Source organism: Sporothrix schenckii (genome assembly GCF_000961545.1).
Source record: "Sporothrix schenckii 1099-18 chromosome Unknown Cont47, whole genome shotgun sequence".
NCBI classification, from domain to species: Eukaryota; Fungi; Ascomycota; class Sordariomycetes; order Ophiostomatales; family Ophiostomataceae; genus Sporothrix; species Sporothrix schenckii.
The window spans coordinates 1434609-1461360 of NW_015971148.1; the positions used below are offsets into that span (position 1 = coordinate 1434609).

General features: G+C 56.3%; 8 protein-coding genes across 8 annotated transcripts; 5 read left to right on the forward strand and 3 right to left on the reverse strand.

Moving 5' to 3' along the window:
* Window positions 1-856: 856 nt before the first annotated feature.
* SPSK_02954 (uncharacterized protein) lies at window positions 857-4678 on the forward strand (the record flags this gene model as incomplete). Its single annotated transcript, XM_016729800.1, has 3 exons — window positions 857-1508; window positions 1536-2329; window positions 2372-4678. 3 exons carry the CDS (start codon window positions 857-859, stop codon window positions 4676-4678), a joined length of 3753 nt encoding a protein of 1250 aa, XP_016585038.1.
* A 488-nt stretch (window positions 4679-5166) lies between these two features.
* SPSK_03078 (solute carrier family 36 (proton-coupled amino acid transporter)) lies at window positions 5167-7647 on the reverse strand (the record flags this gene model as incomplete). Its single annotated transcript, XM_016729921.1, has 1 exon — window positions 5167-7647. The coding sequence occupies one exon, from the start codon at window positions 7645-7647 to the stop codon at window positions 5167-5169; it is 2481 nt and encodes an 826-aa protein (XP_016585039.1).
* A 784-nt stretch (window positions 7648-8431) lies between these two features.
* On the reverse strand, window positions 8432-10343 carry SPSK_03192 (major facilitator superfamily MFS-1; the record flags this gene model as incomplete). The annotated part of the gene is made up of 2 exons (XM_016730033.1): window positions 8432-8544; window positions 8612-10343. 2 exons carry the CDS (start codon window positions 10341-10343, stop codon window positions 8432-8434), a joined length of 1845 nt encoding a protein of 614 aa, XP_016585040.1.
* A 3762-nt stretch (window positions 10344-14105) lies between these two features.
* Window positions 14106-14627, forward strand: SPSK_03669 (zinc finger protein; the record flags this gene model as incomplete). The annotated part of the gene is made up of 3 exons (XM_016730504.1): window positions 14106-14110; window positions 14202-14245; window positions 14308-14627. The coding sequence occupies 3 exons, from the start codon at window positions 14106-14108 to the stop codon at window positions 14625-14627; spliced, it is 369 nt and encodes a 122-aa protein (XP_016585041.1).
* A 387-nt stretch (window positions 14628-15014) lies between these two features.
* Window positions 15015-16209, reverse strand: SPSK_03431 (20S proteasome subunit alpha 4; the record flags this gene model as incomplete). The annotated part of the gene is made up of 3 exons (XM_016730269.1): window positions 15015-15369; window positions 15456-15975; window positions 16179-16209. The coding sequence occupies 3 exons, from the start codon at window positions 16207-16209 to the stop codon at window positions 15015-15017; spliced, it is 906 nt and encodes a 301-aa protein (XP_016585042.1).
* Window positions 16210-16992: 783 nt separating this feature from the next.
* Window positions 16993-18760, forward strand: SPSK_03231 (D-lactate dehydrogenase 2, mitochondrial precursor; the record flags this gene model as incomplete). Its single annotated transcript, XM_016730072.1, has 2 exons — window positions 16993-18639; window positions 18728-18760. 2 exons carry the CDS (start codon window positions 16993-16995, stop codon window positions 18758-18760), a joined length of 1680 nt encoding a protein of 559 aa, XP_016585043.1.
* A 1290-nt stretch (window positions 18761-20050) lies between these two features.
* On the forward strand, window positions 20051-20326 carry SPSK_03784 (uncharacterized protein; the record flags this gene model as incomplete). The annotated part of the gene is made up of 1 exon (XM_016730618.1): window positions 20051-20326. One exon carries the CDS (start codon window positions 20051-20053, stop codon window positions 20324-20326), a length of 276 nt encoding a protein of 91 aa, XP_016585044.1.
* A 3221-nt stretch (window positions 20327-23547) lies between these two features.
* SPSK_03074 (uncharacterized protein) lies at window positions 23548-26053 on the forward strand (the record flags this gene model as incomplete). Its single annotated transcript, XM_016729917.1, has 5 exons — window positions 23548-23651; window positions 23718-23898; window positions 24011-24911; window positions 24957-25078; window positions 25139-26053. 5 exons carry the CDS (start codon window positions 23548-23550, stop codon window positions 26051-26053), a joined length of 2223 nt encoding a protein of 740 aa, XP_016585045.1.
* Between the last annotated feature and the right edge of the window lie 699 nt (window positions 26054-26752).

The following is a 26752-nucleotide window of genomic DNA, read 5'->3' on the forward strand; positions in this document are numbered from 1 at the left end:
GAAAAAACGACGAGGTGAGGTTGGTGGTTGGCGGATGACGTAAGTGGAAAGAGCCGAGGCACGTGTCAGTCGATCTTTCCGGCGACGATGAGATGCAACGAGACGGGATGAAGGAGGAAGGAACGAGCGCCGCGTCGAGAACTAGCAAGAAGGACGTCTTTTGAAAAGGCTGAGACGCACTAAAAAGACTTGGGCGACGAAAGAGATATATAATGCTGTCGCGCAAGAAGATACTACGGCGTACACCATCCAAAAGAGACTGCCGGACCATGCATTCCATTTGCACGGTCATCGGCTAGAACGTAGAAACTAGACCTGCCCGGGAGCGACTTCCCCAAATGAAAGTTACAGCAAGCGCAAAGTACCGGTCTTATGAATTAGTAGTGCCGAGTGACTTGCGCCACCACGCTGGGAAGGTACAAAGGCAAAAGGTTAGGTACGGTTTGCGGGGAAGGTGCGCCCCAAAGCCAAGAAAGTTGGGGAACAGCTAGATACCTCGGCTGGATCTGGCGCCGCATATGACTAGGCAAGTACGAACGACATCACCGAAACGAGCGAAATGCTATACAATATTCGAAGACCTCCCATGGCATCCGGCTCAAATCCAACAATTATGCCACCCGATATGCTTGCCATTATGTCTTGGTCTTTTCCAACCTTTTTACATTTCCAGCAGAAGCGTTCGCTTCTTGCCTGCTCGTTCGCCTCGAGACATGTGAATAGAGTTAAATGAGTCAAACAAGTCAAATTTGATACTTCTTCTGTAAAATCAACAGCGCCGTATATTCGTTCATTGTGTCGAATGCTTCGGCGGCGACTGCATCTCGAGTGGCTCCATCTTGACTGCCGGCATCGCATGCACGCCCGGGACGGGCGTGGCCAGCACAACCGTCTCCGGGCCGGCCGGGATGCCCTCTTCCGGGCCCATTGGCAGCGCGTCCTCGTCAATGGGCAGACCCAGCAGGCTGCGCAGCACGACGACGGCGCCGGCCTTGCTCATGACCATGTTGGCCTCGTGGCAGTTGGGCGATGCAATGCACTCGAGACAGCCGCGCGCGGCCGCCAGCGCGTCGCCAGCATTGTACAGGCCGCAGGCACAGCTCTCGATGCGCGTCAGGGCCTGCTGCAGCAGCAGGTCGACAAAGTCAAAGGCCTTGGCCGTGATGCCCGTGCCGCCGGCGCCGCCCTTGGCATCGTAGAACGTGAGCCGCGCGGGGCGCTTGCGCTGGGTGACCGGGCGGTTCTGGAACTCCTTCAGGCCGCTCTTGCATTCGGTGCGCACGTCGCCGGGCACGCTGATGACAAAGTTGGGCAGCAGACTCAGCACCGCGTGCTCGGCGGCGTGGATCGCGGCGGCCATGTGCAGGCGCCGCCGCTCGAGCACGGCCAGGCCCGACGCGGGCACGTCCACCCAGGCGCCGCGGCTGTAGCGGACCACCGGCGGGTTGTCCACTTGCACGGCATCCAGGATGCGCTCGCGGCGGTCGACTTTGAAGTAGCCAAAGACGGTCTGTGAGATGCGGATTTTGCCCAAGTACGCGCGCGCCGCGTCCGGGCTGTCGCGCGCCGCCGGACCCCCCTCGCCAATCCGCCGGATCGCCTGCGTCTCAATGGGGTCGATGTCGGTGAAGTCGCGCTGCTGTGTCGTCCAGTCCACGCGCACGCGCTCCACGCGCGCCATGCTCTGGTCCGGGCTGAACTCGCGCACCAGGTACGTCGTGCCCTGGTGCAGGAAGATGGCGCCGTCGTAGAGGGTAAACGTGGCGCGAGACGCCTCCAGCTCTTCCAGCACAATGGGTGGGTTGTGGCCAATGTCCACAATGGCAAAGTGGTCGTCCTCGGTGTCGCGGATCGCCACCAGCTTCCACGGCTGCGGGCGGAAGTGGTCGTGGCAGTGGAAGCAGTCCATCTCGTCGCGCACGAGGCGCTCCGCACAGAGCGCCGCCAGCCCAGGGCCAAAGTATTGCTCGTCGTCCGCGGGGCGGATCGGCATCTCGTACGCGGCGCACTGCACGTGGCCCTCGCGCACCAGCATGTTGGCGAGGTCGACCTGCAGCGAGCCGTGCGGCTGGTCAAACAGCATGTCCGGGTTCTGCATGTAGTACTGGTCCGTCGCAAACGAGTCGCCGACCAGAATCGACAGCGAGTCGCGCCCCCGCCGCCGCCCCGCGCGCCCGCTTTGCTGTCGCAAGTTGGCGATGCTGTAGGGGAAGCCCCACGTCATGACGCAGTCGAGCGAGCCAATGTCGACGCCCAGCTCCAGCGCCGTCGTCGCTACGATGCCCACCAGGCGGCCCGCAAACATGTCTGCCTCGATGCGTCGCCGGTCGTGCGCGGTGTAGCCGCCGCGATAGCCCATGACGCGCGATAGGCACTCGTGGCGTCCGCGCCGCTCCAGTTCCTGCTGGACGGCGCCTACGAGCTTCTCGCACTGTTCGCGCACGCGGCAAAAGGCAATCACGCGCACGCCGCGCAAGATCAGCTCGCAGAACAGCCGCGCGCATTCATAGAGCGCGCTGCCGCGGCCGCTGGCCGGATCGCCCGGCACGCGAAAGGGCGTGTTCCAGCAGAGAAACTCTTTTCGGCCAGACGGCGAGCCGTCATAGTCGACGAGTTGTACGGGCGACGGCTGCTCCGGGTTGTCGCGCTCCCAGTCCATGACGCCAAAGATGGTCTCAAAGTGCTCCCGCGGGTTGGCCACTGTGGCCGAGCACGAGATGAAGCGCACCGAGCGGTTGCCGAGAGTGGCGCACACGCGCCGCAGCCGGCGCATGATGAAGGCCATGTGCGAGCCCATGAGGCCGTTGTAGTAGTGCAGCTCGTCGACCACGACATACCGCAGCCGCTGCAAGAACGAGCGCCAGCGGCTCTCCTGCGGCAGAATGGCGGCGTGCAGCATGTCGGGGTTCGTGAAGATGACGCGCGCCTCCTCGCGAATGCGGTCGCGCTCTTTCCACGGCGTATCGCCGTCGTACGTCTCCACGAGAACGTCGCACAGGTTCGGCATGTATGCCAGGAGGTCGCGCAGGCTGCGCTTCTGGTCTTGGGCGAGCGCCTTGGTTGGGAAGATGTACATGGCGCGCGTGAACGGGTCATCTTCGAGTGCATGGACCACAGGCAGCTGGAAGATGAGCGACTTGCCCGAGCTCGTCGACGTCGACACCACGACGTGGCGGCCCGCGTGCAGCGCGTTAATGGCCTCGGTCTGGTGCACATAGAATTGCGTGATGCCTTTGGCGTTGTACAGCGCGTTGACCATGTCCTGGCTCAGCAGAAAATCCAGGTCGCCGTACACGGGCTCCTGCTCTTCGAACACGCGGTGGCCGTCAGGGACCACCTGTCCCGAGTACCACGAGCTGTTCTTCAGCTCGTCCACAATCTCGGGGATCGTCTTCCGTTCCGCCGGAATCGTCGGCGGGATTCCGTTGTTGCTGTTGTCGTCGCTGTCTGTGTCGCCGTTGTTTCGCGACGGCCGCGCGTCAACAAGACCCTCTTCGGGGCTCGGTACGGGTACAAACGCCTCGGCTTCGCTTTTCAACGACTCGACAGGGTCGGTCGCATCTCTCTCGCCCTCCAGTCCCTCGCACCGGTCCAGAAATGCATTCACGGCCGTCGCAAACCGTCGGTTGCGCTTTTCGATGAGCGCAGCCATCTGCTTCTGTCCGTACATGGGCATCCGCAGCTGCTCGTCCCGCAGCATGCGTGTCGGCTTTGTCGGCTCACCTGTCTTCGGGTTAGCAACCTCCCGCTTGAGGCCCTCGTCGATAAACTCGAAATACAGGACCTCTTTGTGCAGCGGCTGGTCCTGCGTGCCCTGTTCGTCGTAGACGCCTCCGTCTGGCCGCACCTTCATTGCCTCTCGACCTGTGATGCCGCCCACCGACGCGTCGGCTGCCGGGCCCGGGGCTTTCAAATTGTTCCGGGTCCGGCTCGTCGCACCCGTCTTGAAGGTGGTGTCACGTTCTGCACCCTGGATGTCGACCTGCAGCGACAGCTCGTCCACATAGGCAAAGCGGATCGTGCCGGCGGCGTCAGCAGAACTGCTGCCGTTGTTGAAGTGCAGCGACAGGAGCGCCGCCACGGCGGCCACGTCGCTCTCGAGCAGCGGACGGCCCGTGTTGGACTCGACGGCCGTCTTGATCGTCGCAAACGTCGTCAACAGGTGCTTGCGCGTGCAGCAGATGGTGTACACCAGGTTCAGGGCGCGGTGCGTCTTTTCCAGGTCACGGAACCACTCGGGCCAGGCATCGACCTTGCGCGGGGTGGGGCCTTTGTCAGACTGAGTCTCGGCATCGTTACTGTTCTCCTTCTGTGTCGCCGGCTTCCCCTTCGCAGAGGTCTTGCGTTTCGACGCTGGTTTTGCCGTACTGCCTCCGTCGCTGTCGACACTGCCGGGTGTGGGGGCATCCTCGGCCACTGGGGTACCCGCATCTCCAGACACAGCACCCGTCGTATCGGATCGCTTTCGCTTGCTACCTGGTCCGTCCGTTGTGTTTGTTTCGCTCTGTACTTTGGCGAGAATCGTTCGACGTCTCGTTCCGTCTCGTCGTCTGCCGCCGCCACGACCGTCCGCTGTCACCGCGTCGGCCATTGTATGCTAGGCACCTCAAAAACAAGCTCCATTGGACTGCTCGTCTCCGTCGGGTGGGAAGGTGTTGCGACTGTGGGTAGGTGTTGACTTTAAGTTTTGAAGCAGAGGGGGCGTGAAAAAGATCGCGGGGTGGATCGCCACGCGAAAGAACAGCGAGTCCCTTGTCGCGAGCTCACGTGATGCACTTTCCACTTTAATTATGTTGACGTTCAACATCATATTACAACATACATAAGGAACTCATAGGACGCCGTGAAGTCGTATTTGTTGATCAGGATTATTTCTGTGTATGTTATCTTTGTGTTGAAAATATTGTAGGCTTATGGGATATATTTTCGACGTCACAATATAACTGCATTCGTATTTTCATTTCGACTCCCTCGATAGCTAATCGATATCACAGACGACTTGCAATAAACCATCAAACATTTTGGAACGCCCGCTCAATCCCAAAGACGATTTTAAATCCAATACCATCATAGACGCGTATATGCACTGCAACGCTTTTGATCCAAGAAACAATAGCAACCCCGCCCACAGTTCCAATCTAGCAACATAAAGAATACATCCTCAACTCATAACCCGCCCTGCACGGTCACGATCGTTGTGTAAATCATGGCAACGGTGCCGACGGCCATCAGGGCAATGTCCAGGACCCGAAGAAGCGCCGACGACTCGTCCGCCATGCCCCGGTAGTGAAGATACGGCGGGTAGATGAAGAGCAGCGGAACACAGGCCAGCGACCCAATGAGGGCCACAAACCGGTCGAGGTGGCCGGCGCCCAGCACGGCGACGGCACCGCAGGCCACCGTCAGCGCAGTGCGCAGGGCGTTCTTGGCCCACTTGATGCGCGGGTCGCGTTTGCCCGAGCGGTAGTAGACAGCACCGTTGCCAGAAGACGACTTGGTGCGGAAGAGGCGACCGTCGATGATGCGCACGGCGGGGAAGAGCTGCACCGGCATGCCCGCCAGCACGGCAATCGCGTACAGACACTGCACGGTCTGCACGAGGGCGCTGGCGCGGGGGTAGTTGTCAATGACCTCGGTCTTGGTGCCGGTGCCAAACGCTGCGTAGCCCAGCGCGCCGACGGAGATGTACGCCGCCGTGATGATGGCCATGACGACGCCGAGCAGCCAGCGAAACCGCTCGGGGCGGGCCATGGACGACTGGATGGGCAGGATGAGGCCGATGCCCTCAAAGGTAAAGATGGCGGCGCCGATCGTCAGCGCATAGCCCGACGGGTTGAACCACAGATCGACCGTCTCGTGCATGCGCCAGCCGCGCGCCGCAATGGCCGCCACGTCGTACGTGTACATGTACACGAGGCCGATGGCGATGAAGACGTCGCCGAGCAGGGCGGCGGGGCCGAGGCGCGCAATGTCGCGCACGAAACCGAGAGGGATCAGCACGGCCACTTCGAGAGCAATGAAGGCGTTGGTCGACAGGACGCTGTCGTCCACGCCTCCCTCTCCGCCTCCATCAAGGGGGTTGCGGCGCGTGTGGGCGTGCGCCACGGCAGACGCAAACGACGCCAGATTCTCGGCTGCAAAGACAATGCCGGCACACACGAACCCCAGCTGCGAAAGCGCAATGGAGCCCAGGATCAGGCTGCGCATGCGCGGGCCGGCAATGGCCAGGCCAATGTCGCCGTAGCCGCCTCCATACCGTTGGCGGCAGCGCAGCAGCAGCTCGAAGCCGCCCATGGACAGCATGGAGACGATGAGCAGGGTGACCGTCGAGAAGACCATGCCGCCGTTGTTGAAGGCCTTGGGCAGAAACATGATGCCCGTGCCGACAAAGGCCTTGAGCAGCGTGAAAAAGGCCTGGGACAGGCCGGCTTTGGCCTTGCCACTGCCGTCGCCAGCGGCATCGCTGCTCGCCGAGGCCACAACAGCACCAGACGTCCGCCGGCCAAGCAGTGGCTGCCGCTCGTGCGGCCGCCGCCGAAGACCGCCGCCGGCTCCCATCCCACGCTCCACGTCTTCGGTACCTCCTCGTCCCTCTCCTTCTTCTTCTTCTTCTACTTCCTCGTACTCCTCTTCGATCTGCTCCTCGGCACCGCCGTCATCCTCGTCGTCGTCGGACGCTTCCAGGTCTTCGTCGGCAAAATGGCCGTAGAGCTCGAGAAACTCGACAAAGTTGCGCGCAATCGGCATCTTCACGGCACGAAATGCGGAGGCCCGTCGCTCGCGCAGGTGTGTCCGCCGCCGCTGCATCGTCGCCTCGCGTTCCTGCAGCTGGCGCTGCCGGATCTGTTGCAGCACAAAATCGCGGCGGAAACCCTGCGGCGCCAGCAGGTCGCGCACCTGCATCTGGGGCCCGTCTCTGTCGTCGTACCCGCCGTGCTCGCTTCCGTGCTCGCTGCCGTCGCCGTTGGGGCCGCCAGTCACGCTGCTCACTTCACTGGGTGTGTACCGGTCGTGGAACGTCGCGGCTCGTCGGTGGAGTGGTCTGTTGGGGAGCTGTGCGGGCCCTGCGGATGGTTGTTGCGATTGTTGTTGCGATTGTTGCTGCGCTTGTGGTTGCTGCTGCTGCTGCGGTGGCCTCTGTGATGGCTGCGAAGCCGAGGCATGGTCTTGTGCGGGCGAGGCTGTCGTGGAGAGAGACAGCGGAGAGGGTGTCAGGAGCGGCTGACTCTGCAGCACCTGCATCCGCGCCGGTGCCTCGGCCATGCGGAACAGGGACCGGTGAACATCGCCGCCTTGCAGATGCAACGAGGAGATCTCCTCGCGCTGCTCCGCTCCCGCTTCGCCTTCAGCCTCGTCTCTGCCGGACCGTATGGACGCCAATGTGGATGCGGCTGGAGCTAGGGACGGTGTGTTGAGATGCGGTTCCGATGCACCACCACTGGCGCCGCTGTCGCCGCTGGGGTTGCGTCCGCCAGCGGCGGGCCGGTCCTTGTCTGCATATGGCGCAGAGCTCCCCGTTGCCGTCTGCTGCTGGTCCTCCGGGACGAAGTCAGCTGTGTAGCCCTGTGGCAGGTGCTCGGCAAGGGTCCGAGCCGCGTTCTCCTCTCGGGACGAGACGGCGGGCGAGTCCGGTGGCGTTTTTGTCATGGTTCCATGCGTGCTCTAGCGAGTCTTATGAGTCAAGTGTGGTGATCGATGGACGGGAGGAATCGGAGGCGTCGTCGTAGATTGTTGGCTTCGAGGTGGTTGTAGTTTTATTCCCTAACTCGTTTTGTTTGGCCAAAAAACCGTCCACCTCTAAAATAATCTAGATGATCGGATTGGCGTGAAAAACGTGGGAGAGGAGTAAGGCCGATCCAAGCCGTGGAAGAGTGCACGACGGCTCTAGTGCGGAGCTGAGTCCACAGCACTCCCTGCAAAACGAACTGACATCACTGTTCTTTCCGTTGTTGCAGCCGCGAAATACGTGACCCACAGTGCAGCTGCAACTGCCGTTTTAGGAAGGCAAACCACTAAATATGCTTAAAAACAACCTCTCACACAAATGAAGTGGTAGGAGGTCCGCACGTGATTGTCATGCAGTGACAAGAATGCGAATAAAAATATACATCCAAGTTCCAAAATGCAGCATAACATAATAATAGTCACTGCTCAAGCGCTGCGTCAACACAACACGCACTTCTGTCCACCTTCTCTATCAGATCGTAAGACAACCAAGCCTGTGCAGTCGGTAAAAAATAAACAATTGGGAATCGCCAGGAAAGTACTAGATATACAAAAAAATAAAATCGAATCAAAAAATGGAATCGCGGTCGTAAACTGACAGAAAATGGTGTGACGCAAAGGGACTAATGCTACCGATGAAAGAAAAACGTCATAAGGTAACGGCAAAAAAGAGACTTCTGTATGGCATTGCCGGCCCGCAATTGCATTAGAATTGCTGCACGACGTCATCATCCCCCAGAACGTCATTTTGCGCAGCAACGGCGCGACGCGAAGGAACAGGTGCCTCCTCTTCGTTGTGGATAGAGTCATCCAAAAAGACTGATTGGTTAGTATTGGTTATTGAGGGGCCAATGGATAAGCCAAGAGCAGCAAGGGAGATGCATACCGTGCGGTTGGACGAGGAACGCCAGGATGAAGACAAAAGAGAAGACACCGGTCACCAGTACAAACACAGCCTGCGGGTAGCTGCCGACCGTCGCGGCATACAGACCATTGAAAATCATTGGGGCGAAGACGCGTGAGAGTGCGTGGAGGAGGCCGATGGCGCCGAGGAGCTGGCCAACCCGGTCGGGAGAAACATGCTTGGTGAGCGAGGACTGGATCGTAGCAGATCCCAGGCCGCCAAAGGCCGTCACAATGCCGCATAGAACAAATACGGCTGGCTTCCGTGCAAAGATGTAACCGGCCACACCGAGCACGTCCGAGAAGATGGCACTGCGAATGAGGAAAATGTCCAGACGATCGGCGCCTCTGTTGGCCTCGCTCGGCGCCTCGCCCGAGATCCGCCGCTGGCGCGCAGCGGGGCGCACACGGAAAAAGTAGTTGATGACGGGGAAGATGCCCATGAGCACGACAACGCGCACCATGGACACGAGGGAGATGAAGGCGGACGTCTCAAAGTTGCCCCAGTGGAACATGAACTCGGTGTACAGGAGGGTGACGGCGCCCAAGCTCATTGCCGCCGCGAGAAGCAGCGTGTCGATGGTGGCCAAGACAAGCAGGTTCCGCCGTGCGCGTCTTTGGTGGGCGCCGCTGGGAAACAAAATCGTGAGAGGAGCCAGCGGGTTGGACCGCCGCACGCGGAGGATGGTTTTCCGGGCATAGGCCGGCAGCCACGTCTTACGCCCAGACGCCGCCGCTGCTTCATGTGCCAAATCAAGTTCACGGTTTCGAATCGTGTGCAGCTCCTGCTCCTTGGCGTACTTCTCACGAGCGATGTTCTGGCGGCGCGGCGACAGAGACTCGGGAAGGATGAAAATGATGTAGAGGATGAATATGGCATGGCAGCATAGCGTGACATAGAAAATGGACAGCAGCGACCCTGTCCATTCCACTAAGAAGCCCGCAAGCAAGGGGCCGAAGGCCAGGCCAGAGAAGAGGCAGGCGTGCATGTAGCCGAAGGACACGGCGCGCTTGGAAGGCGGCGTGCAGTCGCTGGTGTAGGAGTGGCTGACAACACTGCCGGCGGTAAACGAGCCCGCAAAGCCGTCAATCACCGAAGCCAGAATCAGCCAGTTGTAGTGAATGATGTCGGGGTAGTTGGCCGCCAGGATAGTGATGACCTCGCCAATGAGCCCGCCGGACGATGAAATTACCATGATGGTTTTGCGGCCGTAGCGGTCGGATGCAGCGCCGAGACGAGGCGCTGTGAAGGCGCTCAGCGAGCCGACAATGACGCTGAGGACGAGCGTGAAAGTGGCAACATTCCGCTGCACCTCGGCAATCTGGCACTGCGGGTTGTTGGCGCCAGGCACGACGGGCAGCACATGGAAGCCCTCGTGCTGGCGATCAGCAAAATATTGGCGACAGACCAAATCTATAATCAGATTCAGCTTTGGTACCAACGAGCCACCAAACGCCAGCGTGAACAATGCGTAGGGGCCAATGAGCCAGTAGATGGACGGCCTTTGCGTCCAAGGTAGGCCTGCAAAGTCCTCTCCGCCATCCCAGCTATCTTTCCGGCCACCGATCGATGCCGATGTTGGTGCTGGCTCGGAGTCGACGGTTGCATCGATGTCGGCGCTGAGAAGCGCATCGGTCTCGGCGTGTCCTTCTGCCGGAGAGTAGTTGCTTGGCGACGCTGCTGGCCGGCGCAGCAGGTTTGTTGATTCAGACATCGTCTTGTCCGGTGTTTTACTTCAGCGTCAATGACGTGAGGTGTGAGACGCGATGCGCGGGCTTGTTGACTGCTGCGCCAAAGAATATGACATTTATCGAAGCTGGACGTTTTTGGGTGGTATTGAATTATTGCGTGCGCATACAAGGAGGTGTGCTGTGTCTTGGAGATTGGCAATAAGAGGGCTGCGCCGCGCAGATCGATTGCGAGATATGGTGAAATTGCTGCACTGGCCAAATAAGTGCCGGAGGTTGTCGTCGAGTTCCTTCCGAGCCGATGGGGACACTCGTGCTTTTTAAAACACCTCAGAAAATTGCTTGCTGTACATCATATGCCCTGTTTCAGGACGAAGACAAGCAGACACTGGGGATGGAGAGTCTTACGAGAGAAATGGGGCGGGAAGAGCGAGCCAGGAGACAGACTGGGGTTGACGACAAGCCGGATCAACACCAGCTTTGCGAGCCTGTTCCAGATTGGACGACCCAAAGACCAAGCCTAGGATCCGTGAGGACGGGGTGGTGTCCGCGCGCGCAGTGTTGGCGAAACAAAGGAAACACAGCCAAACGGTAGAGACGGCAAGGAGAATAAAACGGCACCGTGTGAGACGGGATGTGGTGGGTCTTGAATGGGCGAGAAGAGGGATGGATGGACGACACGGGATGGGAGAGAGAGAGATGCGAAGTGGGAGCCGCCCTGGGGCAATTTGTGGAAGCGTAGACGTGGTCAAGAGACGGGGCAAGGTCCGTCCTGATAAGAAACGTACACGTCAGGAAGGAGGAACGAGACAGATTGGTCCGGTAGTGGTTGCCGTTCGAGGTGCGAGCGCGATAGACAAAATGGAAGGTGTGCAATCACCACGCAATCTTTAACCACGGCAGTTCTGGAGCGAGGGCTGTAATACTCCAAATGGAGAAGGCGCTGAAAGGTGAAAAGAGGCAAGCAAAGAAGGCGCGAGGGGAAACGCGCACATGTACGAAATAATGATGGTGGAATTGTGCAAGAACGGACGAACGCCAGCTTGATGGATGGAAAAGGACCCATCGAAGCAGAGGTAGCCAAGATTGCTATCGAAGAGGGCTATGGGGCAGACCATCACAAAAACGAAGACGAAAAGCTATCTGGTTCCCCATTCCGGCACCATCGCATGGTCGGACACATTTCGAGTCCCAGGTCGATGGGAGGAATAGTGTAATGTTAGTGGCGCCTTCCCTCTTTCTGTCTTAGTGTAAATGGGATGGCCAGCCATTAACATTCTTCGGCTCGCTCCTTCCACATTTTGCAGCGTACGCAATGCCTACCCCTGTCCCCTTACGATGCAACCCCCCTGTTGGGCTGGGCCTGACAAAGGACCATTTAGAAAACGGGCTGAATTGCGCCTTCCGCCACCAAAAAGTCGCCGTAGGAAGCCAGCGCATTCACAACAAATGGGAGGAAAGAGCCAACGGAGTCGGCATTAGTGGAAGTCCGTTAGCTGCGGCTGGCCATTTTATTCGTTCTGTGCCTGTCAGCCAGTCCAAACGTTCCACGCGGCATGTCGCCAGAGACCCAACGCTGCAGGCACATTTCACTTGTTGTGTCGTGGCCTAGCCAGCAAGTTCAGACATTCAGTCTTTTCGATTGTTGGGCAATTGGTGCATTGGGCTGCGCATGCACCACTGTAACACTCTGTCGTTCAATTGCCGATTCGGCCCCCGTGCCTTCCCACGTCGTCGTACCACAAAATGTATGACGCAGTGTCGCTGCCGTCATCTTTCTTGACCGAGTAGGGGAGGAGCTATGTAGACCGACGCGCAATGGAAAGAGAGAAGGGCAGGCAAATAAGACAGGCAACCACAAGGGCCCGTTGAGTGTGTCGCCTCTGCGTAGTGTCACGGCGATTCTCCCCTCGACCTAGCCATAATAACAAGCATATTGATGAAACATCTGCCGTTTAAATTCAACCGATATACGACACAAGTAGCGACACTGAATCCTGTGTTGGGCCCAGCGAAGATTCTCGTGCGATGCGGGCACTTCCACAGATGGGGCCCCATTCGAGACTGATAACGAGTCATGACGACAAACTCGTCGAACCTGTTTCTCATGGAGATAGGAGTCCTGATTGAGTCCGTCCCCCGACTTGGCCAGTGAGCGGTTGAACTTGTGTTTTGACATGCAACGGTGCCGAGGCTTGGCTCTAAAGCCGCCGTCTTAATTACTAATTAATATGTTCCTCACCTGTTTCCCCTCACTCGATCGAGACCGTGTCGCCAAGAAAGTGCCCGATCCTAATGAGCAAACGGCCTGCCTTTTGCGAATGCGTACGAGCGCTACTTGACATGAAGCTCTCTGCTTGTCAGTTCGATTCTCTTCCAGTTTGCTGCTTTTAGTGGAATCGGCAGCGACCTACCTGCTAGAGGAGCGAGCTACTTTGAAACGTTGAAGACATGTTGAAGACATGTTATTACCATTTACTATCCAGACTTTCATTCGAGACACTTCATGACGTCAAACCGTTTTGTCTAGAAAACGAAGAACGGATATACCACCGACGACGGATATGTCCCCGTAGCGGCCCAGACTCTCCTGTCGGCATCTTTCTCGGATCCCATTGGCATGAGACGCCGTCCGTCTGGCCTGCGCACAAACTCCCAGAGATGGTGTTCACTCTTGGCATATGTTTATCGAGTCCATTACCACAATCATCAATCTGTCCAATGTTGTCCTGGCCAAGCGCCTACGAGAAACTACATAGCGTTGCGAAGGTACACGAAACCATATTGGGGCCACTTCAACAGTGTCGCATGATGCACCTTTGGACTTTACCATCCAGGCCATTTTGGAGGCAGACGATCTTGACTTTGCCCTCGTCTGCAATTTGGATGTCTGTGAAGTAGGAGGATACACATTGCATCGAATCTCGGCGACGATACAGTGTTACGAGCTGTTTGTGACGCTTCACATATGTATCGGTCTATCACTTTGACGCCCAGTGGGCTCTTTGGCCCCGTTGTTCATAAACCCGCACTGTCCATATCGACGTCGGTGACTGGCAGACGACGACATCCGTCACAGCGAGGCTCATTCGACAGGGTGGTCCTCGCTGGCAGTACCATCAGAGATGGGCATTATGCCTTGAGAGTTGCTTTGCGAGAAGCTTTTTGCCACATGTAAACGATTCGCTTCTCCATGACACCGTCGGGGCAGCCGCCAACGTCAGCCGCAGTGCTCAGCTATACGACGAACGAGACATTTGCAAGGCAGCACGGACGAGGCCTACCGTTGAGAACAGAGTAAGCCATGGAAAGATGATTTCATGCGACCGATATCTAGCTCGCATCGATCTTTGATTATAAAGGGTTGGAGGGATGTGAATCAAGTATAAAGAGACGACTGACATGAATGTTCTCTTGGAATAGCCGACGTAAATTTTACGACTTGTTTCACACTCCAGGGTGGTTGAATGTCAATGTTGATGTTGACGATGTTGACAAAACGGCAGTAAGGCTTTTAGGCTTTGGGTGGCGCGGCTGCAAGACAGTGCACCAAAATCGCCTCCGCACGAACTCACGTGATGGGACTGGCCCCTGAATTCCCGTGCGGCAGCCCATTTTCTAGCGACTTCTAGGCGCAAACGCCGCCTGAGCTTGGTGATTAGCAAAATATCCCCCACCTCCCGACGACGACACGAAAACGTCGACCTTACGAGCCTTTGCGATCTCGCCTACGGCGGTCTTTCTCGAGGTGGTCTTTGTTCACGGAGAACGTATATCGTACCGTCAAGATGTGGTATGTCTGGCTGCTCCGTTAAGACCTTCTGCTGCCGACCGCTCATCGCTCACAGCTACCGCTGACACTCTACTTCGCCCCCCTTCTACAGCAAACACATTCTCAACGCACAGGTCTCCATCCGGTCACCATGCTGTACGTCCGCTCTATCGCTTTTGCTTTTTTTTCCTTTAGTTTCTAGAGTACTGACAGAACAGGCCGCAAGTGGTTTGACTGCAGCGAGTGCCACCAGGAGACCGAGGACCATGCTCTGCTGCAGCGGTTCGAGATGATCTTTGCCTGCAAGAAGTGCAAGAAGTGCTTCCGCAAGGACGCGCGCGAGTTTGAGGACTCGGACGAGTACTGCCCGCACTGCGACAACCACTTTGTTATCGACGCCGTGACGCCCAAGCAGGCCATCACCATTGAGAGCGAGGACGTTCGCGTGGACAACCGCATGATCAAGGACGACCGCATCAAGGCGCAGGACATGCGGACGATCTTCGACCCGGACCTGGACGCAGACCGACTCGGTTAGGGAGGGAGACGTGTAACGGTTGCTGCATTGGTGGACCAGCACGCTGAGGCCAGATATACAAAAGGCTACCACATACCCACGCGTGCGAGGGCGAGCAAAAGCTAGAATAGCATCGCATGGCGTTTTCATGGTTTCATTGACAATTCATTTATAGTGATTTTTGAGGCGAACGACAAGGTGCAAAAGGAAACGAAAGAGAGTATATGATTACATGCTGGTCCAATGGGCGTTGTAGCGGAGGTCCCCATTGTGTTTCCACCCCTGTGCTTCCATGTTCTTTCTTTCGTCCGCGATAATGTTTTGATAATGTTCGCGGCGAGACCAGAACGATAACAGGAAAGCCACGGGATCTATTTTAAGGACAGTTCACGAGCCGTCGACATGTACCTAGTCTGAATCGCCCTGGTCCTCGGCTGCCCCCCGTGTCGGGATAGCGGCGCTGGTCGTGGCCGTGCTGCTGCCGCCGGCACCTGACCGGCCACCCTTCTTCTTGGCCGCCTCCTCCTGCTTCTCCTGCTCGATGCTCTTGACATGGTTCTCAATGTCCTCGACCGGCAGCAGCTCCATAGGCTTGCCCGGTGCCATGATGGCAATCTCAATGTTCTTTGCGCCGGTCTGCACCACTTCCAGTAGCGACTTGATAGCGAGTTGGATCGTCTGCTCACGGTCCATGTCGTCCTTGTAGTTGCGCTCGAGGAATTCGCGCACCGTCTTGCTCGAGCGGCCGATAGCGTTTGCCCGCCTACATGGAATGGTCAGTGTACTGCAAGACGTGCGAGCAGAAAGAAAGAAAGAAAAGAAAGAACTGGGAGGGGGGACAAGACGCACCATGCAGAGTAGATGCCCGAGGGTTCGGTCTGGTAGAGACGCGGGACCTTGCTGCCCTTGTCGAAGCCCACAATCAGTGTGCTGATGCCAAACGGCCGCACACCGCCGCTCTGCGTGTACCGCTGCTGCACACCGGCAATGTATTTGGTAATGTACTCGATGGTGACGGGGTCCTCGACGGTCAGGCGGTGCGACTGGGCCTCTAACCGGGCCTTGTCAAGCAGGATGCGCGCGTCGGCGTTGAGGCCGGCAAAGGCCAGGCAGGCGTGGGTGTCGAGCAGGCCGATCTTGGACGGGGTGATGCGGGTGTCTTGCAGCTTCATGGCGGACCGCTTCTCGCAGCCGAGCACCACAATGTCGCTGCCCTTGACGCCGACGGCGCACGTTCCTGTGTGGTGGACATCTGTCAGCTTGCCGTTTTGCCGTTCGCGACTGTGTGGCCTAGGCACGTCGCCAGCCACGCATCCGGAGGGACAGCCACAATCGTACCTCTCTTTACTGCTTCGCCGGCATATTCGACCTGGAAAACGTGTCCATCGGGACTGACAGAACGTTAGAGTTGTTGAGCGACAAAAGACAGTCTGGAGATCGCGGGGCGGTGTTGCGGGAAAGCGGCCGAAGAAGCACGCATCGTGGATACGCACCTGAAGACTATTGACAGCAAAGAGGGTCAGCATGCATCCCAACCGGCATCTCTATATAATCTCCTTTCTCCAAACATACCAGAAAGAGCTCTGTCGTAACCCGAAGCCATGGCTGTTTAGAGAGGTTGGGGCGGCGGGCGGGAATGGCGAATTGAGACGCGCAGAGGACTCGAGATGCGAAAAGTATGTAGATGTATGGAATTGGTGCCCGGCAGCTGGTTGAATGCCGTCGTTGTGCGTCGTCGAGTGTGGTGATGGGCGAGAATGCGGACGGACGGTGATGTGGCTTGGAGCTTGATGCTGCGCGTTTGAAGGAGGTGCTGACGGTGCTTGCAAGCAGCCAAAACGCCAGGTCCAGCACCAGGCTCCAAAAGCTCTGACGAAGCTGGAAGCCTGTGGTTAAGGGAAGGCGCGGCGACTTTCTCTGATTGGCTAGATTGGGCAGTATGTGGGTCTTTCGTGTACCTCGTCGTGCTTCATGAATAGCCCCACAGTGCATAACCAAGTCACGTGTCGATAGCCCAATTTGGTAAGAAGAGCGGAAGACGATAACGAGGCCGACTACGGCAGCTGCGGCGAATAGTAAAATAGCAGGCCAGAAAAAGGTGCCTGGTAAAGCTCTTGAACAAACAGTTGCATGCAAAGACAGTGGCCCCGAAAACGGGCGAGGAACGAGCGTTTGGCAACCGCGAGCACGTAATTGGATTTTGGAGGTGGCATTGGCATTGTCGGGACTACTTCTTGGCGATTTACTGCTGAAAGGTAGCAACTGGGGCGCAAAATCCTTTCTTTTATTTTCTTTGCTGTTTTTTTTTTTTTTAGGCCTTGCTTCCTCTCGGAAAAACCAACGTCATAGGCAACCTTTATCGATTTTGTGCGCCTGGTTTTCGACTATGGTGTTCAAGGCACAAGTTGGTTCCGTGCTGCGGAAGACAGCCACACCCAAGACTGCTGCGTTACGATCGGCATGCGCCGCACGGAGAGCAACCCCGGCCGGCACGACCTTTGGGAGGGCGGTGGCCGCGGCCCGGGGTTTCTCCACGTCCCCCATCCGGCTATGGCGGCCCACGCAGGCACGGCAAGCCGATATCACGCGCACGTCGGAGCGCTACCCGGACCTGAAGCGCGACTCGCGTTTTGCGGCGCTGACGCGCGAGCACGTCGCCTACTTCAAGGAGCTGCTGGGCGAGAACGGCGTGGTCGACGCCGTGACGGACCCGGCGTCCCAGGACGACGTTGAGCCGTTCAACGGCGACTGGATGCGCAAGTACCGCGGCCACGGCAAGCTGGTGCTCCGGCCCGGCTCGACGGAGGAGGTCAGCAAGGTGCTCAAGTACTGCAACGACCAGCGGCTGGCGGTGGTGCCCCAGGGCGGCAACACGGGCCTCGTGGGCGGCTCCGTGCCCGTCTTCGACGAGGTCGTCCTCAGCACGAGCCGCATGCAGACGATTCGCTCGTTTGACGAGGTCAGCGGCACACTGGTGGTCGACGCGGGCGTCGTGCTCGAGGCCGCCGATGCGTACCTGGCCGAGCGTGGCTACCTGTTCCCGCTGGACTTGGGCGCCAAGGGCTCGTGCCAGATTGGCGGCAACGTGTCGACCAATGCGGGCGGCCTGCGGCTGCTGCGCTACGGCAGTCTGCATGGCACCGTGCTCGGCGTCGAGGCCGTGCTGCCCGACGGCACGGTTGTCGACGACCTGTGCAAGCTGCGCAAGAACAACACGGGCTACGACCTCAAGCAGCTGTTTATCGGTGCCGAGGGCACGCTGGGCATCGTGACCGGAGTGTCCATTGCGTGCCCGCAGCGGCCCGCCGCTGTCAATGTAGCGTTCTTGGGCCTGTCGTCCTACGACCAGGCGCTCAGGGCGTTCCGCGAGGCCAAGGCGCAGCTGTCCGAGATCCTGTCGGCCTTTGAGCTTATGGACGCCGGCAGCCAGCAGATTGTGCGCACGGTGCGGCCCGACGCCCGGCGGCCGCTCGAAGGAGAGCACGACTTTTACTGCCTGATCGAGACGAGCGGCTCCAACGCCGAGCACGACACCGCCAAGCTGGAGGCGTTCCTGGAAGACGTCATGGGCAAGGAGATTGTCGAGGATGGTGTTTTGGCGCAGGACGAGACGCAGGTCAAGGCGCTGTGGACGTGGCGCGAGGGCATCACGGAGTGCCTAGGCCACCTCGGCGGCGTGTACAAGTATGATGTCTCGATCCCACTTCCGGAGCTGTACAAGCTGGTCGACGACACACGTGCGCAGCTCGAGTCCAAGGGCCTGATTGGCGACGGCGACGAGTTCCCGGCGGCGCAGGTCGTTGGCTACGGCCACATGGGCGACGCCAACCTGCATCTGAATATTGCGGTGCGGCGATACGACGAAGCCGTCGAGACAGCGCTGGAGCCGTTTGTCTACGAGTGGATTTCCAAACGGCAAGGCAGCATCAGCGCCGAGCACGGCCTCGGCCTGGCCAAGAAGAAGTACATTGGCTACAGCCGGAATGAGACGATGGTTGGTCTGATGAAGCAGATCAAGAACACGTTTGATCCTGTGAGTGTTTTGCATCCTAGTCTGTTTCTGACTTACTTTGCCCATTTTCCACCAACATCGCTTTGATATCGTATACTGACCAATATAGAACGGCATCATGAACCCGTACAAGTACATCTAGAGGGAGATGAGGCGGTCAAGAACGCAAGAAAGCGGGGACTTGGGTTTGTCTCATGCGAGTGACCTGAGACGGCCGACATTCATGTATGATTCTATCCCCGCGCGACGGACATGGAGACAGAGTCGATAGAAACCGGGACAGTGGAAGAGCGGCAGAAATTGCAAGCGAACAAGAGATCATGAAGCACAACAAAGTGGAACACATATACATCACCTGCACCAGACCGGAGACCGAAAATGAAGAGGGACTAGGCGGAGGCCTCTTCTGTCCAAGTGCTGCACCTCTGTGCATCGTATGTATCTTTTTCACCTTCTTGCAGTGTCTCTATGAGCCACCATGCGTGGTAACATAAGAAACTTCTGCACGTTCCTGAAAAGTCGTAGTTGGTGCTTAATCTTTGTTGCATCGCTTCGGCACCGCGCCGGGCACCCACTGATCCCCTTTGGGTCTTTGGCTGATCAGAGACACGGACCAGATACGAGAGAAACGGGCATCTCCTCCCAATGTTTGATGCAGACGTACGTCGTATTTGTCGCAGTCCACCCGGAAAAAAGACCCACTCCAGCAAAAGCGACAAAGACACAGTCGAGACACGACGGAAATGCATGCAAGGGGGAGCGTAGAGGAGGAATGCGGGTGGCTCGTGCTGGTAGACGAAAGAAGCGTGTATTGGGCTGGTGTCGGGATCTGATGCAACGAGAGCCAGAAATGGTTTTCTTCTTTCCTTTCTTTAATATTAATTTGTCTTCCAAAGTAGACTAGTAATAGAATACCCCTGCCCGTCTAGGAACGGCGTCTTTCTTCTTTGAGGCAAGGACGGTACAAAGGAAGGAAGGGGCAGCCGTATGTATGTTGTACAGTGTCGGAATTATCGTGAGTTTAAGACAGAAAGAGCGAACAGCACCAGTAAAAACCGGGGGCAGGAAATAATATTGGATGTTGCAGCACAGTATTGTGAAGGAGGCATGTTCGAAAGAGGAAAGAGCGCCCTCCCCACTAGAGACTAGTTGGGGGAGGCTAGGAAAGCGCCAATATATGCCAATACAAAGTTCGAGAACCTCTAGTGCCACGGGGAAAGCCGTGGCGGCTGGCCAGACCCCGTTCGTCACTTTTACGACGCTCCAGACCTCTGTTTCCACTGGACAGCACAGCAACAGCTTATCGCTGGTGGTTTGTCCAAGCCGCCGACAAAATGTACGGAGCCGCACAGGGCTGAACAACGAGGAAGGAGCAAGAGGAGCAGCTTTTCTTGGGGCGCATACCCAGGCAGGTGCGAGTAGAAGGCGCGGAATGGATTCGCACGGGAAAGAGCGCCATAGCGAGGAAGGAACGGCTGCAATTGAGCCCATCATTCTGGTCTTGTCGCTCTTGCTTGACAGTGACACTCCACCTGCGGCGATGCACGGCAAGTGCAGCTCGTTCCTTGGGTTTAGCAACGAGAATCGGTCACGATGTGCATACCGAAAAGGCGATATTGCGACGGCTGGGCCAGGAACGGAAATCGAGAACGGTCCAGAGCAAGCGGTTCCCATCAAGCACCTCGCTACCTCCCAATATATGCTGTAGACGTCTCATTTGGCCGTGGGTCAACTGGCAAGGCGGGAAATGTGGCAAGCGTCATCGGCCAATAAATGGCAGATAATATTACTCTGTAATAACAAACCAAACCAGCGGGTCTACTTGCGTAATTTCTACACGTGCCTCTGAGGTGGCCCAGTTGCACGAGCTCGACGTCCTCATTGTACAACATCAATTTCAACAGACTTGTCCTCCTCGCGCGTGCATCGTAATCTCGCGTCCACAGCAAATTCCGGAGACTTGAGCCCGACGCAACTCGCTAACAAGCTGGCTAACTCCAATGAGCACACTACTGTGTATTATTTGGACTGGGGCGCGTCGCGGACAAGCTATGACAACCAGCCACGCTTCCCCCATCAACCTTGGGCTGATCACAACGGACCGTACACAGGCCAGGCAAGGCCCCCTGGTTCGGGCAAACGCCTGCCACGCCATTGCCATGTTGTGCCCATGTCCTGTCCACCTGCCAAACTGTTCCCTGGTACCCAAGGAAAGCAGCGTTCCTTTCACCCCTGCCACCTGCAGCCCTACCGGGTCCTAGTAGTATTACTGGCTAACGCTGCAGCGCGCTGTGTGGCGTGTCTTGCTGTCTAACAAACATCCTCAAGATGGGCTGGAAGGCCCTCTTAGTGCAGCTATGTTCTGCCTCTTGTCCAGATGCATGCTTAATGCGGCCTGTTCTTCGTTTCCCCTCCGGGGTCTGTCATGTAAAAGTACCACGGGTCCTTTTGCTCACCAACTTTTTTTGGCTCCTTTCCAGCCACCTCATGTTTTACCATCAATGCTCCGTCGGCAAACGTCGCGGTGGCCCTCTCCTCACGCTGCCAACGGCACAGTCTGTCTCACCAGTTACCGTTTGGGTGAGCTGAAGGTCGGCTGAAAGTGAAAACTAGAAATAACGAAAATGAAAACAACAGAGGAAATTTCCCAAGGTCGGAACGAAAGTACGTAATTTGCAGGAATCAATAATCATAAAAATATGTGCAAAATTAGTAATGTCAATATCAATTCTCGTCTACTAAGTGCAAGTTCAAAAGTATAAAAAGTAAACAAAATATCATAAAAGAAAGTCTTCCAGTGAGCACAACAGAGTAATAGAGCGTACACTCGATATCCTTCTCGTCACAGAGGCCACTCTCTACCACTTTGTCTACCACTTAGATTGTCTCAGTGGCCCTCAAATCTCGACAGATTCGTGTTTCTCTCGTGCTCTGACGACTTGACTTCTATTCGGTACAATGCAAGCTGGCTGCCTCTTCCTCTCCCTGGCGTTTCCTCCTTTACTCTTCCCTTTGTATATTCGTCTTTATCAGCTTTTACGACAGAGTGTACCGCACAGCTACCGGGCAGGCCATGTAGGAATGTGCAAAAGCTCTCGTCTAGCCGTTCAATATTTATGTTTTAGTTACAGATTAGGGCGCAATGTGGCGCATTGGCGCTGCATGGGCGCTTTCCAGCAAAGCTTTAGGAGCTTCGGTAGCGCGGTCACAGCCACCAGGCTCCGGTCAGACCACGCCTCACAAACAGATGGCCAGCGGCTACGAGCGAAAGCGCCATGGGACATGCATCTACTTGTCATGATAGGCCATGTGGTTATCAGTATTCAAGAAGTATTCCAGAAGTATTCACGAAAATAATTGCTCGTTGCTCCTCTCGTGTTTTATGTCTCGACGGCTCTTTCCCGTTTTTGACTTTCTTGTAGTTTCTTTCTTTTATTTTTTTTGCTTCCGTCTCTTTCCCTTTGTCTCGGTTTATTGTCCCCCATACTGGGTTTGCTCCTTCCGCTCCTTCCACGCCAAGCAGCAGCTGTCGGTCGCTGCTTCTAGCCCATGGTTTCGAGCGATATAAGAGTGCTTCCGTACATTTTTCGAATAATATTCAAATAATCGAAAAACGCTCAGCCCCCTTTCTGCACATTTATTCACAAACTCGAATAGGGTTTCTTCCTTTTACTTTTCTCTCCCTTCTAGCCAAATCAGAACAGAAACTTGCCCTGCCCCGGTTCATCGAACCGAGTTTGGTATACCTGCTGCCAGAACCGCTTTCGCTTCACCCCCCCTTCCCCTATGCAGGCAGCTTTTCGGCTGCTGATACCGATTTCCAAGCACAAAAAAAAAAAAGAAAAGAAAAGAAACACCAGAAGCTTGGCTGAAATGGGAAACGAACTGGTCAATGCTGAAGCCCCCACTGCAAAGACGTGTCTAACAACACTAGCCCGCCTTCCTCTTCGCTTGGGACGCTCTCCCATGCCACGAGAGGAGGTACCTTGGCGTCCTTCTTTATGCTCCTTGTCAGGTTCCATGTGGCTTTTTCTTTTCTCTGTGTGAGTGTGTCTGGCGGCACATCTGTCTTGGGCACACCCCTGTGGCTGACGATTACCTGACCAGATTCGCAGGCAAGATCAAGAAGAGGCCCACACACTCGGTTCGCACACTCGGTTTATTTCCTCCTTAACCATCACCTCATCACAGACACAAACAGACATACCAGGTCCACCCACACACACTCCTTTGCCTTCCCTAGCCCGCCCCTCAGCCCTCTCTTCGGCGTCCCGAACCTGCCCTCAGTCGTATCCTCGTCTCCGTCTCCGCTTCTCCTTCTGGTACAGGTGTTGTATTGTCCTGGAGCATGATCTGGATTCCAGCCTACATTTTACGCGGATCGATTACCGGGCTCGTTCATCCATGGTATATTTTTCTCCATTTATTATTCATACTCCCTACGGAGTAGTGCTCCGCTGCCTTGCTGCCATATTTTACTTCACTGACTTGTTAGCGCCCTCTTGTGACTATTTCCAAAGCACAGAGTGCATACTAAACATCATTTTGACTGTCACACTTTTTCTTGCAAACTCATATATCTTGTCAACACCTTCCTCGTTTTGCTTTGTTGTCCATCCTCTCTGCAGTACGTCTCGAACGAAACCAATACATACTTTGCGTATATGCCTGACTTATTTGAATTTGTCTCTTCAAGAAACATTCTGCTTCTTTCTTCTCTTATCCTCCCAGTTTAATGGTCTCTCTTTACCGGGCAGGTTCCGATCTTGAGGATAAATACTTCGCCACCACCATACCAACCCCTAAACGAAAACAGATACGCAGATACGGGGACGAAAAAAAAGCTTATAAACGGAAAACGGGTTGGCTACCCGCCGGAGCAACTGCCACTGATCCACCGCAGATGTGTCTGTTCTAAATCGACGGCGCATGGGCAGCACGTGGCAGTCGTTGGGAAAAAACGTCGGCAAGGTTGACAGCGTGGACAGTGTCGATGAGCAGCTGCTCACCCGTTTTGTCCCTGCTCTTTTGAGGTTCAGGCTTTCTAAAAACGGCCGGGCGACGAATTTCGAAATACTGTGACACTCCTGTCACACTAGCTCCCCCAGATTTCTCGATATCGACGTCAGCATCCTTCAACTGACAAAACATCAGCAAATTCCCTCCTTGGCGTACACAAACACACACACGCACACACACGCACGTCTCAACATAGTCAACATGGTCGGCGTTCCGGGAAAATTCAAAGGTTGTGAGACCTGCAGATTACGCAGAGTCAAGGTATGACGTGCGGAAGAGAGAGGCGGACTGTTTTCTCCAGATCGTATACTTCATTTTTTGGCACTCCTGTTGTTGCCCTCTTTTCTTGCCTGACTCCTAACATGAACACCAGTGCGACAACACACGCCCCTACTGTAAGAAGTGCCACGATACCGGCCGCGAGTGTGCCGGCTATGACCGTGAGACAGTATTTATTATCGGCACACCTCAAGATGGCGGCCGGTGTTCGTCCCATCCGCCTCGCGTGGTCAAGCCTAAAACGCCAGTCACAACAGCAGTCAACACACCCAGCAACATTGGCAGAAGCAGTACCAGTGTCAGCAGCAGCAGCAGCAGCGGTGCAAAGAGCAGATCCAGCCCCAAGTCACGCTCGAACTCACGGTCGGCTTCCGTGTCGAGGACGACATCCAACTCACCTGCCGCTGCCCTATCACCAACGCCCTCTGTTCCTATTTCTATCCATGAGCAGCAGCGGTACTTATCCGAGTCATTTGCACCCACGCTGTCAGGCATCATGTCACCTGCCAAATTCGACACAGCTGTTATACCCATTGACTCCGCCATGATGACCCAGCGGCCCAACGTAGGTATGCTCAACGGCATCAGCGCGCCCGATTTAGTACTTATCCCACCGTTGCGGTCAGCATGGCATGACTCCCTCTTGGTTGCCAGTGGCGGTATCGTTCACCAGGTGCAGACAGCGGCCCTATATACGCAGTTGCAGTCCATCGTCCGACACAAGGACGACAACGAAACCGATGGCGGTTTTCATCTCTCGCCGTTCCCGGCGTACACGCCGTCCAGTGTACGGCCGCCTAGTGGGGACAGCGAGTTTCATTTATCATCACACTGCATGGTACATTTAGCGACAGGAGACAACCACAGAAATTTCGAGGCGAGACCCGCGGAGAATATTTGCCTTTTTCTCTACGAGGTACGCAGATGGGGCGAAACGGATCCTGACAAATGGAGGGGGTTGTCGTATGGTCTGTGTGCCCTCGAGCTGGATGACAGTAAGCTGACTCTCTGACTCCAGCACAATGCGCCTTTATTATCAGGATTACCGGAACAATGGAAGGATCCGGCCATGCAATCCAGCAGTGTCCGCCGAGCCGGACCTGCTCGATTCGCCACATTTCCAGCGCACCACTCCTTTGCACGGGTCTACCGGCCAAATGCGGTACGTCTGCTACGATGGTGAGAGTTTGGGGCAGTATGAGAAGAGGGACTGACTTGTAAGATTTGGTCCGCACTGATATTCCGACAAAGCACGTTCCTGTCCGATCCCGAGTGGACATCGGCGCCATGGCAGGCCCATCCCAAGTCTGGACTCGACCGCCTCCTCGACATCGCAGCCCTTCTTCCCGCCGTGCTCAGCCGCGCTGACAATGTCACAGCCCACCAGCCTACCTTGGGACGCCGGATGATGGCCCAGGACGTGCTGGCCAACTGCCTCTATGTCGAACGAGTTCTTGAGCAGTGGCACGCCAGTGTCCAGGATCTAGGTATGCGAGGCGGCTCCAGTGTCAACGGGGCTTCTACTATGAGCCGCGCGCCGACCGCCTTGGATGGCAGCGTGGACGGTGGGTTTCAGAACGGCGGAACACGGACCCGGGCCAGCGGCCACGGCGCCATCGGCAATTGGTACTGGATTGCGGACCCAGAACACACGTCAGTGGACGCCCAGATCCCCTTTGCCGACACATTTGCGTTCCGCGACACCGTCACGGCCCTCATGTTCATCTACTATTGGGCGACCCTCGTCCTACTATATCCGTGCGTCGAGAGCCTCTACGAGATCATCTTCCAGCCCGTGCTGGACACCTTTCCGTCTCCCTATCCCAACTTGCCAAGCAACTTACAAATCCCAAACGGCGACCCTTCCGTCTACTACGGCCCCAAGGAGGTACGCGAGCTAGCTGGCAACGTGTGCCGTGGTCTCGATTTTGCATTGTCCACCACTTTACAGCCCGACCTGCTGTCGGCACCTCTCTTTGTGGTAGAGTCCTTTTACCATAAGATGAATGCAACGTCAGGTGATGGAGCACTTGAGCTGCTCTGGTGCGAGTCGTTCCGAAGTCGACTGGCGGGCAAGGGACAGTACATTGCTGATGTGATACAAAACCGGCGATGGGTAGATGTAGGGCAGTTCTAGACGCTAGGTGAGGCCACTGACTATTGGAGGGAAAAGGGGCGCACATACAACCAAACGAATATGAAGCTACCATATAGAACGAGGCTATTCCAACAAGAACAAGACTAATAATAAGTGCTAACTCATCTGTGTACTTCGGTACGTACCGAAAGCGACCGGAACATTGGTGTTTGATGGTATCCGCGGGGCGGCAGCGCTCTGTCCGTTGGTTTGCGTGGACGCTACTAAGTCCCGCGCAGTTGGGACGAGTGTAAGCTATCAGAGGGTGTTGATGATAGTCAACCTTCCCTCATGAGACTCTGGTTCGCTCCTTCCTTCCTTGTCATTTGCGATGATGTCACAAACACAACTCCTTCCTCCGTTATCAGCACCATTCGGCGTATGGGGAAAGAGCAAGTGCTTGCCACTTATTCACTGCACCTTCTCGGCTGACTACTCTTGCTATGTGGGCAGCTTCCTGTGGGTTTCCTGCGTTTACCCCGAAAACACTTCTTTTCTGCGTCTTCTTTTTTGTCGCCCTTCTTTTCTCCAACCTCGTTTTTCTTCCGTGGTAGACGGGCAGAGCTTGCCCACCGGTCCACTCGATTTGGCTTGTATTTCCAACCTACCTTTTCCCCCTAAATTTGTTCGTGACTGCTCCTTGGTGGTATTCTATTACCTCTCAGTTGTGCTGTACCTGATTTTTATACATCTGCTATC